This window comes from Callionymus lyra, chromosome 4 (genome assembly GCF_982586985.1).
Source record: "Callionymus lyra chromosome 4, fCalLyr1.hap1.1, whole genome shotgun sequence".
NCBI lineage: Eukaryota > Metazoa > Chordata > Actinopteri > Syngnathiformes > Callionymidae > Callionymus > Callionymus lyra.
Window position 1 is genome coordinate 28,201,959 of NC_141821.1, and position 12,370 is coordinate 28,214,328.

A 12,370-nucleotide genomic window follows, 5' to 3' on the forward strand; every position below is an offset into this window, starting at 1 on the left:
TGGAAAAACAGCTGTGAGCTAGTCTTTAGCATCGTTTGTTGTGTTCGACTGTGTGTCAGCGGTTTGAGCTTTTGCTTCGCCTATCTACCCTTGTTCAGCCAGGAGTGACCGACTCGCAGTCCGTCATCTCGGTCAATCATGAAGTTCCAATATAAAGAGGAGCACCCTTTCGAGAAAAGGCGATCTGAAGGCGAGAAGATCAGGAAGAAGTATCCGGACAGGGTGCCTGTAAGTAAGCTAGCGTTAGCACTGCGCTAACGCACTGAATGTTGGATCTTGAAGTCGTTTCAAATCTGTAAAAAAACAAGCTATTTATTCCAGTTGACTTCATGTTATGTTATAGATTTCTGATTTCCAGTTAAATGAAATTGTCACGGCTTAAAAACACAATCGATTATGTTGGCTTTGGCCTCTGCAATATGAGGCCAGTTATGTATGGGCGTCATTTTGCTTTCGAATTAGCTTCTTTATTGTAGAGCAGATCCTAGAAAGACGTCAACAAATAATGTATATTTTAGAGTTTCTTGAACATGTAACGTTAATGTGTCCTTTATGTCGTAATGCCCTGCCTGGTGGGTCTTAAAATAGTCAGCGTCAACAACCTTGTTTACTTCCTGCGGCCTGCTCTCGGTGGATAAAGAAACCCTTCTATTGCCTCATCGAGCAAAACATATTGATCGTTTAATTGTTTTTGCGGATTATGATAACACATAAACACATGAAGGCCTGAGTTATGTCGCTAAATGGATCCATGTTTACTGCGTAATACTCCGCGACACTACTATTAGTAAGTAAGTAATAGTTATTATTACTCGCTATATTTTTCAACCTGACACCGTTTCGTTTGATAATTTAAGTGTTTGGAATGTCTATTTTGCTGATTTATATAAAATGATGCCAATGTTTTATATATATATAATATATATATATATATATATATTCAGGATACCTCGCTTTTACCTACGATCTGTACGTTATATCATCTGTCATATGTATTGATCGACCAGGTTGTTGCAACGACACAGTTATTTTGTAACGTATTTCCCAATACAGGTTATTGTGGAGAAAGCACCCAAAGCCAGAATAGGTGACCTGGACAAGAAGAAATACCTCGTCCCTTCAGACCTGACAGGTATAAAAACAAACAGAGATCTCTTGACTCACAGGTGGAATTGCATTTTAAGAGAAGGTTCCAATCACAAAATCTTTATTTGTATTTTCATTTTAATCTTTTTGGATTCAAGTGAGCAAACAAGCATTTACTTTTAGCTTGTACTTTAGGTTGTCTTCTTCAAGTAATTTAAATATGCTTACATATTTGGATCTTTTTACTTTTTTATTCAATTTAGGTAAACGGGTTTCTTCATGGATATGTATTAAAATCTAATGATTTCTAAGAGTTGCTCTTTTAGAACTTTTCGAATGAAAGGTAATCTGTTAACAAATGGTGTCTTCTAATGTAAAACCATGAAGATGGTAAATTTGCATTGGAAATAATAATGCAAGGTTAAACCTTATTTTCACGTACATATTTAGATCTTTGCATTGTTTAACCATCTATCATTGATGGTATTTACTCAATTTATTTAGTTAAATTATGTTATCAACATTGTTTATCTATGCGTGTAATAATTATCAAAAGAAACAACAGTCAGACTGAAGAAAAAAAAAAGGAATGACCAAGTTACATTTATTATTCAAGTTATGGCTACACAGATAATGTTACAAACATGACACAGAAATGTCATTCATCGTGTTCTTTTATTTGGTGTGTTTTAGTGGGCCAGTTTTACTTCCTTATCCGGAAACGAATTCACTTGAGAGCTGAAGATGCTCTCTTCTTCTTTGTAAACAACGCCATTCCACCCACCTCAGCAACCATGGGTCTCTTGTACCAGGTAACCGCCGCTGACATCCTTTTGGAATGTTTTCAAACCACGTTGTCTTTTGCTCACAGTGTCGTCAAACTTCACTTTGTCTTTCAGGAGCATCACGAAGAGGACTTTTTCCTCTACATTGCCTACAGTGACGAGAGTGTGTACGGGAACAGCCAAAGGGAAATGTGATCCTGCAACCTTTTCCCTTCACCCAAGCACCACCCCTCCTTCCCCATCTATCTGAGAACTCCACCGATCATCAGTCAATTCTTAACACACACATACTTAGCAGCTTCGAGTTCTCGGTTTAAATACGTCAAATGCACCTTGGCCAGCCACACGTTATTCTCTTAGTCATGTATGTCTTCATTTGCCTCCACTTTGTATGTTAACAACACATTGAAGTCAATTGGCCAGTTGTTTTTACCATTCAGATAATTGACCAAACGGAGAGATCGATAAGAATTCTAATATTGACAGATATATTTTGCTTTCAGGAATGAAACTTGGTGCAGTTTAATAACTAGTAGGGAAGAATCGTGATTGGTAATTTCTAATGGTTTGCATAGAGGTGTATTGTATTTTTGTTTTTAGTCGGTATAATTCTGGCAGTCACTATTTGAAGGTGTGTTTAATGTCTCCAGCAGTGTAAAGGGTAGCTGTTTATCAGCAGTTATTTCCCAAAGTTGTAATGAGCCATGGCTCTTCAATCTGTCATGTTCTTGCTCTTCATCTGAATTTTCATTGTTATTGAATGGGAGTAAACAATCATCTGCTTTATCGTGGTAGGACACTCGTGCTGACTGCTCTTATAATTGTTAATTTTAGAGGCTTGATTTCTAAAGGTATTGTAATGCTGAGTGCAATTTATTTTCTTTTTTATGTTTTGTCTTTTTTTTTTTAAAGGTATGGACCGTGTATACAGCTGCATTACTGGATCTTTCTCTCCACTCATGACCATACATGATAAAATGTGATTAAAGCTTTCATGTTATTCTGGTCTTTATTCAATGATACTTTGGTACAAAAATAGAAAATATGAATATGTTTTGTTCCTGTGGAATAGCAGGGCCATAAAAACCGATCTTGACCAATATGCATGCCCAATAAAGTAAAGGAATACCAACATTTTCTAAATGAGCGATAGATGCACGTGACGGCTGTCGTAATGGTTGCTCAAGGACTGCAACTCCCAGACTGCACCGCTCACCGGAAGCGCTCACATCTCGGTCGTCACCCGGGCAGTCAAATTCGGTCTGTTGGTGTTTTGTTGGATAAACTTTGGGATGTGTAGGGTTTAAACCGAGTGGCCTTCTCGCTTCCGACCAGTCACCAGTGAGGAGACATCGGTAGAACAAAAGAACAACAAAAGTGAGTGAAACTTTCATCTCTTAGGGCAAGAGAAACACAAACAGAAGCTGTGAGATGTTCGTGCTAAAGATCGGCTAGCTGCAGGATTTCAAATCATGAATTATTTTTAGTGAAATCTATATTTTACAAATCGTAGAATACTCCATGCATCGATACGGGCATTCATTATATATACCAAAGGTGTTTTCAACGAATAATTTTGCAAATACTCGATGCTAACTGAGCTTTTAGCTTCGCTCACTTAGCATTCTGGCCCGCTGCAGAATCTCTTTTCCTGTTGGTTCTAACGACACAAACTTAGGCGCGTTTGCTATAGACACGTTAAAACATTGTTGTTTCCCAATTCTTCATGAACCCGTGTCTCTGTATCAGCTGGCACCACCGCTTCCAGTCACCATGCCCGCCCTGCTCGAGAGACCGAAGCTGTCCAACGCGATGGCAAGAGCGCTCCATAAACACATCATGAGGGAGAGGGAGCGCAAGAGACAAGGTGGGTCATTTTCTACATTCACAGCCGCTTTGAAAGGATGGCACTCATAGTCTGTCCTGTCTTAAAATGAATTAGGTTTTGCAAATAAGTGTGAAGTAAGAAACAACACACTCAATATAATAACGGAAACAAAAGAAAGCAGAGGTCTGGACAACACAATTGTATTACATGACATGCTCAGTAATTACATTAGTCGTGGCAGTCTGGCTAGATTTATGGAATGCGAGGTTTTTTTTTAAACTTTCCTAAAGTCAACTAAAAGCCTCTCTTGTCTCAAAGATGACTGCTTTGTTTCGTCTGTCTTTTTACTCGCTGTCTTTTATTATCTGCTCATATTCTTTGGCATAATGCCTGATGAAGTTAGTGATGTTGAATCTTGGTGAGTGACTTGCAGCTCCAAACATCTGTGTGATGTCAGCGCAAATATAGTCATTTAACTGTATGCATTGATGCGTGGATCTGAGCATTTTCACCAATATCCGACCTGACTTCGAGAGGCTCAATCAGATCAATACCAGTATCAGATTTGTGCGTCCCTACTTTTTAATCCTGACTTTTATTCTGTTCCGATTTAATTACTTTCCTTTTTTCTAGTGTGCACTGTCATCCCACAAGCAGTCTCCACCATTGTATTGAAGAGTTTGCTACTGACTCCTTCAAGAAACATCTTAAGACCTTTTTATTCGTGAAGGCTTTCCTTAATTTTCAGTGTTGTCTTGACCTTTTAAATATATATTTTATTGAATATTGTTTTAATTGATTAAGTGCTTTGTGACCCTGGTCTGGAAGAGCTCTACAAATATAAATTACTTTCTTACTTTTTGCTTTTAAAAAAAAATGTTGACATACTGTTTTGTTTTTTTCTTTTAATCACATACCACGTTTAATTTCCTATGAATCCCTTCTGCTTAGGGTAAGACGCGGGGAGCAGCCTGTCACAGGGCACACAGACAAATAACCTTAACTTGCTGACTTACAAACGAACATTCATGCACACACTTACAATCGACCTCTGTATGTTTTTGGAACCTGTGGTAGCAAAGGGCAACCTTCTTCCTTTAAGGCAATAGCGCTAAACAATATGCTTCTGTGCTTCCAATCACTGTTATTTGTTTTATTTTTCTCACTATTGCAAAATAAATCTCTGTCATTATTTCTCCACGACTCTAGTTTCAGGGAAAGGCGACACGATGACATTTCTAATCCACTTGATTGCATAAGAAAGTGAGAGAGGACAGGGTGTGTACAACATCGCTCTGATAACTTTTGTCTTGTGGTTCAGAGGAGGAAGAGGTAGATAAAATGATGGAACAGAAGATGAAGGAGGAGGAAGAACGGAAGAGAACAAAAGAAATTGAAGAAAGGATGTCATTGGAGGAAACCAAAGAGCAGGTTTGTGTGGCGAGATGATTGAAAGAAACGATCTAAAAACCGTTATCAACAGATGTCTTGCTTTTTGTGACTTCAGGTGATGAAGATGGGAGAGAAGCTTCAGGGACTTCAGGAGGAGAAACATCAACTCTTCTTACAATTAAAGAAAGTTCTGCACGAGGAGGAAAAGAGACGCAGAAAGGAGCAGAGGTAGAGTTGCACAGTGGAGGGAAGTTTGATTGACATTAACATTTTTTAATTCCTCTATAGTGACATCACAACTTTGACGTCAGCAAGCTACCAACCCAGTCTCCCCATGCACGCAGGACAGCACCTGCTGAGCATTCAAGGTCGGGTCCCCTCCATCGTAAGTAGGTCTTCAGAGAGGTATTCTGACCCCTACCTACGTCTACCAGGCAATCCAGTCGGCCACAGTCGGCCCGGTGCTCTTCTTGGAGAACGAAGCAAGCAGTTGTTCCCTACAGCTGTGATTCCTGTGAGGGAACACACGAGCTTCTCCTGGCTGGTCCTGTTAAAGCTGTTCTGTGACGCAAATGTTCTTCTCCCAAGACTCGCCATTACCAGACGCCCGGTTTCACCACGAGCGCAGCCGAGCACGGACAGTTCAGTGGCGGCCAGGGCGTCCATGAACCTTATGGGGTTCAGGCCCAGCACCCCTCCAGCTACGCACCTGGACCTTCGGTGCCAGTCAGTTTTGCCAGCAGCTCTCAGATCCGAGGTACGTTCATGGATTCTTCACAGGCTGAGGTGACCAGGGAATGAATGTCTAGTTTTAAGGACGTCTTTATTCTGGCGTAGATCTCCAACAATTCAGTGTGTGCACACCTCAAGTACCGTTCTCTCTGGACTATAAAGTGCACCTTAACATGAGCAGCAACTGAATTTAAGAAGAAATCATTTTCTCTACCATTAGCTGCAAAGGTTCAAGTGTTTATAATGAGTAGAGACTTATGGTCAGGAAATCCTGTTACTTTTGTATATCTTACTGTCTGACAATACAAGCATCTCATGGTCAGAAGTTACTTCTCCCCAGGGGCCACATTTGATACAGTGGCAGTTATGAGGGGTCATCAAGCAAATATCGGAGAGCGAAAATAATGAAATCAAGTAATTTGATGCTTAATTTGCGGAAAAAACATGTTTTAAAATCGTATGTTGTTATTCACTTAAATATTTTAAGGATCTATAAATACTGATACAAAGATGACAGAAGACTAGTACTGAATAAACATGATAAATACAAAATTAAATGGTTTATAAATGATCTTTGACCTTGTCAGACAAGGTCTGTCCAGGTCTGTTTCATATGAACCTTCCTCCAGCAACTCAAGACAGCTCCACCATTAGTGTCGCATGTTCTTCCAGGAGCCTCTGCCTTCCAGGCCATGCAGTATCTTCCACACCAGCAGCCGGGCTACCCTGTCCACACCCACTTCACCTCTCAGCCCGGTCAGTCCTTCCTCTATGTTGATGATTCTGCTTCTTCTTCTCTGGTTCTGACCCGTCCTCTGTGCTCCCTGCAGGGTACATCCCCGGTGCAGGGATTCCTCTCCAGAAGCAGCTGGAACACGCCAACCAACAGTCTGGCTTCACTGATGCCGTGAGGACACCTTTTTTGCTTGGTTAGACTAGTGGATTCCGATGGTTGACATGTTTTATTTCCCAGAGTGCTTTGAGGCCAATGCACCCCCCTGCCATGCACCCCTCTGCCCCAGGACTTCTGCCCACACCCTCCATGGGTGTCCAGATTCCCACTGCAAAGGTGATCCCTGTTCAATGTCAACACTCTAGTGCTGCCATCTAGTGTTAATATCATGTCCTACGACTTCTGCGCTGTAGTTGTATTGTTTTTCATCCTCAATAACTTGCGGTCCTTGTGTTCTGCCAGGCTCAGTTCCAGAGTTCTCCTCAAAGCGCGTCTCGCCACAGCTTCCTGCCACACACGCAGGCCGGCCAGAGGTTCTACCATCACGGGAAATAGCTGCTTCAACATCCTTGTTCACGCCTTTTATTCAGTCTGGTCTTCGCAGCTGGTTCTTTTAATAACCTTTAACTTGTTTCCCAAATGACAAAATCGTTTTAATTTTTTGCTGGTGCTGCCAGTGCGGGAGATTGTGATCTCTAAATGTTGTTTTAACAGCTCTTATTTTAGACCTGTGGTTGCCTGAGTAACATCAAACCTGTATCGACTAATGGTTGAATATAATGCAACATGATTAAAGAAACGTCTTCTTGCCAAAACACCATCTACGGTTTTCATTCGACAAAACAAAAGCAGCTGTTTTTTTCAATAATTTTCAACAGTCTTGCCTCGTGTAGTACAACTCTCTAGCTCTCATTCACCACGTAACTTGTCTGGACAACTCGCTCGGAGAGTCTGTGAGTGTCATGTGACCACTAGAATGTTTTACAGCAGTGGGTCAGAGAAAGTGTTTTCATATGAAGTACTGAGAGACTGTTTCCAAGTTACAAGAGGGACACAGAAATAAACACAACAAACCCTTTGTTCCGTAAGCTAATGTACATGCAGTATGTGGCCAATGGAAATTCTAAGACATTGCTGTTATGTTGTTCTGACACTGAGAGATCCAGAAACACTTTAATTTTGAGTGACACTTGCAAGAATTAAATTCATTCAACATCTGAAGTTGTTCTGGGCCTTAATAAAATGAAGAAATACAACAGTGAAGAGTCTGTCACCTTTATTCATAGGCCTTGGAGACATTCTACACAGTTTGGATTTGTCGTATGAACAAAGTAAATTACCAAACTGCTACAAAGTTGTTGGGAGTACATTAGCGGTACTCTCGTCCAGCCTCCTACTCCAAATGGCCAAACAGGTTCTGCTCTGATGTCAACAATGAATGAAGTTCTGGTTCCAACAGGGTTGTATCTCTGATACTTTTGGATTAAAAAAAGAACAACCTGACGTTCTTTGTGCATCGACATTTGAGCGTCATAGACTAACGTGATGAAAGGCGTTGTCGACTCATTCAGAATCAAAACTTCAGCTGAAGGATGCAGGGGGAAGACTCAGGGCCCTGATAGTCCATATTCTCATAGGTAATAGACGGCCATCTGCACTTTGACCTATATATAGCTTTTTACACAAATGTCTGCAGATCTGTGTATCTGTTAATGACACTTTTAATTTAAAAATGAACCCCAAGGAGGGCAAGAAAACTGAGGGAAGGTATGAAAAAAGAAAACTAGAGGAAGGATAGCATTGACGAGGCAACATCCCCTCCTTTCCCAGGTCCAGTGCATCTGGTGCTCCTGCAACACAGTTCAAGGCGACGGGATCAGCAGCAGGGAAGTGAGAAAGCAGACAGGAGAGGTTCAGAAACGAACAGGCGTGTCAAGAGTTCACAGCAAACACTGTTTAGGAAACCACATTCAACTTTATTATCCGTGGACACTTTATTCTACAGCCCACTGCTTCAGCGGAGGATTGATGAACATGTAGCAGATACAGCAACAGACAACGGAGGCTGATTCTTTCAGGAAGTATGTCAACATATCAGGCTGTAAAATGAAGTGCGACAGGACCAGCAGCACGAGCAGAGACAGAAGCGTCGGTACATCAGATGCTTGGTTAAAGAGGCAGAGTGATCCACTGTTTAAGCATTTGCTGTTGGATCTACACAGCCAAGACACCTCTGTCGTTCAGGATCAAAAGTTGGGTTTAGCTTGTAAAAAAACTGATTCGATTTCATGATCACATGAGACGTTACTATTTGATTAGGTGAGAGTTATGTTACCATGTTCTTTCCCAAGGTTTCACATACAGGTTCATATTCGTTTGGCTCTCCTCATTATTTACATAGTCAGTTAACCAGAAAAGATTGAGTTTTTTAATAAATTATAGCTTTTTTTGTCATTTTAAAATACAATGTGAAAGACAATAATATACTACCGTATACTAGAAACACATACATCAGATCAGTGATCCAAAACATTTGTACTTTTTCATAAATAAAGAGTTTTTTTTTTTAATTATTTAGTCTCTCCACAGAGAAATTGCATAACCCCTCATAACCAATTGTTTTATTTTGAAAAACCTGAAACAGATTTCATACTGTTATATTAACTTCAGGTAATATTCATGTTGCTCTACATAGGTCAAAAGTGCTAAGCGCTTATGCTACAATATTTGATGTCTTAATTCAAAGCAGTTTCAACTCAGAATTCATCACAATAGAGATTCTTGTTTGCATTGTGTGGGTCCATGTGCTCACCACGACACATAGCCACAGTTTTGTTGTTCATTCTGCCCACTTTAACAGCAGCATGCAGTCGCCCCGCCCACACCAATATACACAGGGGAAGGTGCCAAACCATTTTGTAAACGTGGAAATGGACAACACAGACCCCAACATTCAAGCAGTTACACGTGAAACCATAAAGTGACAAAGTGGTTAGGTGGAGTTGCTCCTCCTGTCAAATGAATCATGGCGGCACACACTCGTACACACACCATACAGATACATTTGACATGATGCACACATATACACTCCTCCTCAGGCAAGTTCGGGTCAGGCGGAAGCTGCTCAGCTGTGGCTCCAAATTTACCTGCAAGGACTTTATTTAGTCACGTTCTTGATGCCGATGGCAACTTCTTCATCCATTGCATTTAGAACAGTGATCTGAAAGAAGAGTCCAGTCAGGAGACGGGCTTTATATATGACACGTTGAGAGTCTCAGAACCGACCATGATTTCTTCTCCGGCCTCGTTCTTGCTCTCGATCTCTTTGCCCAGGTCTCCGTCTGGGATCTTCAGGTCCTCTCTGACCTCGCCGCTGTCCTGAAGCAGGGACAGGTAGCCATCTTGGATTCCAATCAGCTGCAGTGGGATAAAGTCACCATGTTGAGGAAAGTCATTTGAAAAACAGAATAGCCCAGAAGAGTTTAACCCCCAGAACTATCACCAGTCAATTTATTTTTCTTTTCTTAAGGGAGGGTGGGAATGCTATTATTTCTGTGGTTTCAGATTGAATTAAACCAAGACTAATAATCGATATTAAATGTAAATGTCTATATCCAAAACTTGGATTGCCATAATAATTATATATCTTAATGGATCTTTTGTGTACATTAGAAAGTGCTCTTAAATTATTATTATAAGGTTCATATACTCGTGAAAGAAAACATTTAAAAATCGTCTTTTACACATTTTTTTTTACTAGATTTAAAATGAAAATGTAACGTTAAGGTGAAGAATCAACACTTGGAATTATATTTACCATTTTTATATAGTAATCGGATTAAAGTGGAAGATTTTAGATTCATGGTTTTGGTTCTGGTCTAATTACACAGTCTCAAAAGTAGGAAAGAAAAGTGCGACTGAATCACATTCAGTGCCTAATAAACTGGTTCCTAGTACTATAAGGATGCAATATTTATTTTAAATACAAGTATATTTTGGAAGTATAACATACAACAGTATAACAAGTCACACGTAAAAATGACTATTTGTTGCTATAAAAAAAACAAGCCGACCTGGTATTCTGATCTCTTGATGTTGGGGACGTCCATGTTATGGGTGGAGGGACAGATATCTTCATGCTTCTTTCCAGAGAAGATATCAATACCAACCATGTGGACCTGTGCAGGGAACACAAAGAAGTGTGTCAATGATTATATTACCAACATCATGACCACATGTCAAATAAATACAGCGCCATCTCTTACCTTGGCATGTCCATGCTTGCCGGTCTTTGAGGTGGACATCTCAACTATTTTGCAGGGTCGCCCTTTGAGGACCACAAAGCCGTTCTTGCGCAGAGCTGAGCACTGCATAGGGTAGGTGGCGGACGCACCAGCATCACCTGTCTGGAAGTCAAGATCCAGGTCTGCCATGTCTGCTGTGGAGCTGCGCACAGAGAATGTCAAAACATTTGAACATTGAATTTTAAAGGTACTTATTAGACTCAAAACATCCTTAAATTGTCCAGCACTGGTTAACAGTTTTAAGAATTTAATTTGTGTGTACTCAATTGGATTCTACTTAGTGCCAATATAAGTTATGCTTCAATTGAAAACTCCTAGAACACATTTCAGCCGACGGTTGCGCACAGGAGTCTAATTTTAGCGGCAGAAACATGGCACCGGCCACCAGAGTCGAACCATTGCCGAGTGCATTTGCCAGGAACGGAAAAGACATCTTTAAAAACTAATTTTTCCCTTTTAAACAGTTTTGTTTTTGTAAAGCTTGTTCTTGAATGATGTTAAGAAACCACACACGATCTTAAGACTATTGGCTCACTTTATATTTACGTTTTATATTGTTAAAATACGTACGAAAGACAGACTTAATTTAAGAAACACTACCGAGAGATCTGTGCGTGAGAAACTTTTTCCGGGAGTTGTTCCGCCCAGTCCTGCCCGCGCTGGTGGCGATAAATAGATATGAATGTCGATTTATCCCGTGGATTTATCTCGTAAATAAACCGGGTTTAGTAATAATGCGCAATAATAACATAGGAAGATGATAAATAAGTATAAATAAAAGGTGTAGTTTCTCGCACTAGTTTGCGGCCTGGTGCGTAAAGAGCGTGCGTGTCGTCAGGAACGCATTCATGCGCACTGACCGCGGGACTCAGGCCGAGGCCTGTCACTCCATCTTTCCCAAACTATCCCACGAAAATCCTCCAGAAACCAACTTTTTTTTTCTGTGACCCTCCTTTTAAAAAAAAAGTGGTAGAAGTCTCGCGAGTATCCTCTGGTGCACGAGCGCGTCTGAGCTCCGGCTAGCGTCATGACTAAGCTAATACTCGTGAGATGGCTGCTGCTTTTTATCCACGTTTAAACCTCTATTTTATTCAGAATTAAGTAAATAGATATTAATAATGTTGGGGCTTTTTGGTTTCCTCGTCGGCGCGACAATAACACGAGTTAAAGGGGACAAATCCACGCAAGGAAAGGATCTCAGGCGCAAACACGCCCCGTCAGTTTTGGAGTCCAGCTCACCTTGTTGATCAAATATCTTTCTTTCTTTCTGTTAGGAATCTCTCTCTTCCTTCAGACCAGTCTCCTCCACGGTGTCGTTCCTCTTCAGCCTTTTTTTTATCGGGCTCTCATCTCAGTGAGTCTCCTGCTGCCCGACTCCTGCTCCTGGATCTGCAGGTACCGACGCAGGACCGTTACAGTCCGCTGCTGGGCCGGAAAAAGAACAGCTGCCCGGGACCTCGGTGTGTAAGAAGAGTCTCAGTCCAGCAGCACTCCGCCTCTCAGTGGGTCT

At 40.9% G+C, this 12,370-nt stretch overlaps 3 protein-coding genes across 3 annotated transcripts; 2 read left to right on the forward strand and 1 right to left on the reverse strand.

The window, feature by feature from the left end:
- The first annotated feature begins 19 nt into the window (after positions 1 to 19).
- gabarapb (GABA(A) receptor-associated protein b) lies at positions 20 to 2,859 on the forward strand. The gene is made up of 4 exons (XM_087789510.1): positions 20 to 228; positions 1,054 to 1,132; positions 1,780 to 1,898; positions 1,986 to 2,859. Exons 1-4 carry the CDS (start codon positions 139 to 141, stop codon positions 2,064 to 2,066), a joined length of 369 nt encoding a protein of 122 aa, XP_087645636.1. The 5' UTR covers positions 20 to 138; the 3' UTR covers positions 2,067 to 2,859.
- Positions 2,860 to 3,101: 242 nt separating this feature from the next.
- Positions 3,102 to 7,371, forward strand: gps2 (G protein pathway suppressor 2). Its single transcript, XM_087789511.1, has 11 exons — positions 3,102 to 3,248; positions 3,621 to 3,738; positions 5,021 to 5,130; positions 5,207 to 5,319; positions 5,380 to 5,459; positions 5,526 to 5,605; positions 5,680 to 5,848; positions 6,496 to 6,579; positions 6,654 to 6,730; positions 6,797 to 6,892; positions 7,019 to 7,371. Exons 2-11 carry the CDS (start codon positions 3,645 to 3,647, stop codon positions 7,109 to 7,111), a joined length of 996 nt encoding a protein of 331 aa, XP_087645637.1. The 5' UTR covers positions 3,102 to 3,248; positions 3,621 to 3,644; the 3' UTR covers positions 7,112 to 7,371.
- A 444-nt stretch (positions 7,372 to 7,815) lies between these two features.
- Positions 7,816 to 12,370, reverse strand: LOC148082353 (eukaryotic translation initiation factor 5A-1). The gene is made up of 6 exons (XM_087789515.1): positions 12,100 to 12,370; positions 10,822 to 11,002; positions 10,630 to 10,734; positions 9,842 to 9,973; positions 9,703 to 9,776; positions 7,816 to 8,406 (listed from the first exon to the last, which is right to left on the reverse strand). Exons 2-5 carry the CDS (start codon positions 10,987 to 10,989, stop codon positions 9,714 to 9,716), a joined length of 468 nt encoding a protein of 155 aa, XP_087645641.1. The 5' UTR covers positions 10,990 to 11,002; positions 12,100 to 12,370; the 3' UTR covers positions 7,816 to 8,406; positions 9,703 to 9,713.

What these genes read in the sequence shown, in the direction of transcription:
- gps2 (XM_087789511.1), top strand. Translation starts at nt 3,645, where the DNA reads ATGCCCGCCCTGCTCGAGAGACCGAAGCTGTCCAACGCGATGGCAAGA. An exon ending in GAGGGAGCGCAAGAGACAAG is followed by an intron (nt 3,739 to 5,020) that starts GTGGGTCATTTT and finishes CTTGTGGTTCAG; the next exon opens with AGGAGGAAGAGGTAGATAAA. An exon ending in AGACGCAGAAAGGAGCAGAG is followed by an intron (nt 5,320 to 5,379) that starts GTAGAGTTGCAC and finishes ATTCCTCTATAG; the next exon opens with TGACATCACAACTTTGACGT.
- gabarapb (XM_087789510.1), top strand. Translation starts at nt 139, where the DNA reads ATGAAGTTCCAATATAAAGAGGAGCACCCTTTCGAGAAAAGGCGATCT. An exon ending in AGTATCCGGACAGGGTGCCT is followed by an intron (nt 229 to 1,053) that starts GTAAGTAAGCTA and finishes TTCCCAATACAG; the next exon opens with GTTATTGTGGAGAAAGCACC. An exon ending in CCATGGGTCTCTTGTACCAG is followed by an intron (nt 1,899 to 1,985) that starts GTAACCGCCGCT and finishes TTTGTCTTTCAG; the next exon opens with GAGCATCACGAAGAGGACTT.
- LOC148082353 (XM_087789515.1), bottom strand. Translation starts at nt 10,989, where the DNA reads ATGGCAGACCTGGATCTTGACTTCCAGACAGGTGATGCTGGTGCGTCC. An exon ending in GCAAGCATGGACATGCCAAG is followed by an intron (nt 10,735 to 10,821) that starts GTAAGAGATGGC and finishes TTCCCTGCACAG; the next exon opens with GTCCACATGGTTGGTATTGA. An exon ending in TCAAGAGATCAGAATACCAG is followed by an intron (nt 9,974 to 10,629) that starts GTCGGCTTGTTT and finishes ATCCCACTGCAG; the next exon opens with CTGATTGGAATCCAAGATGG.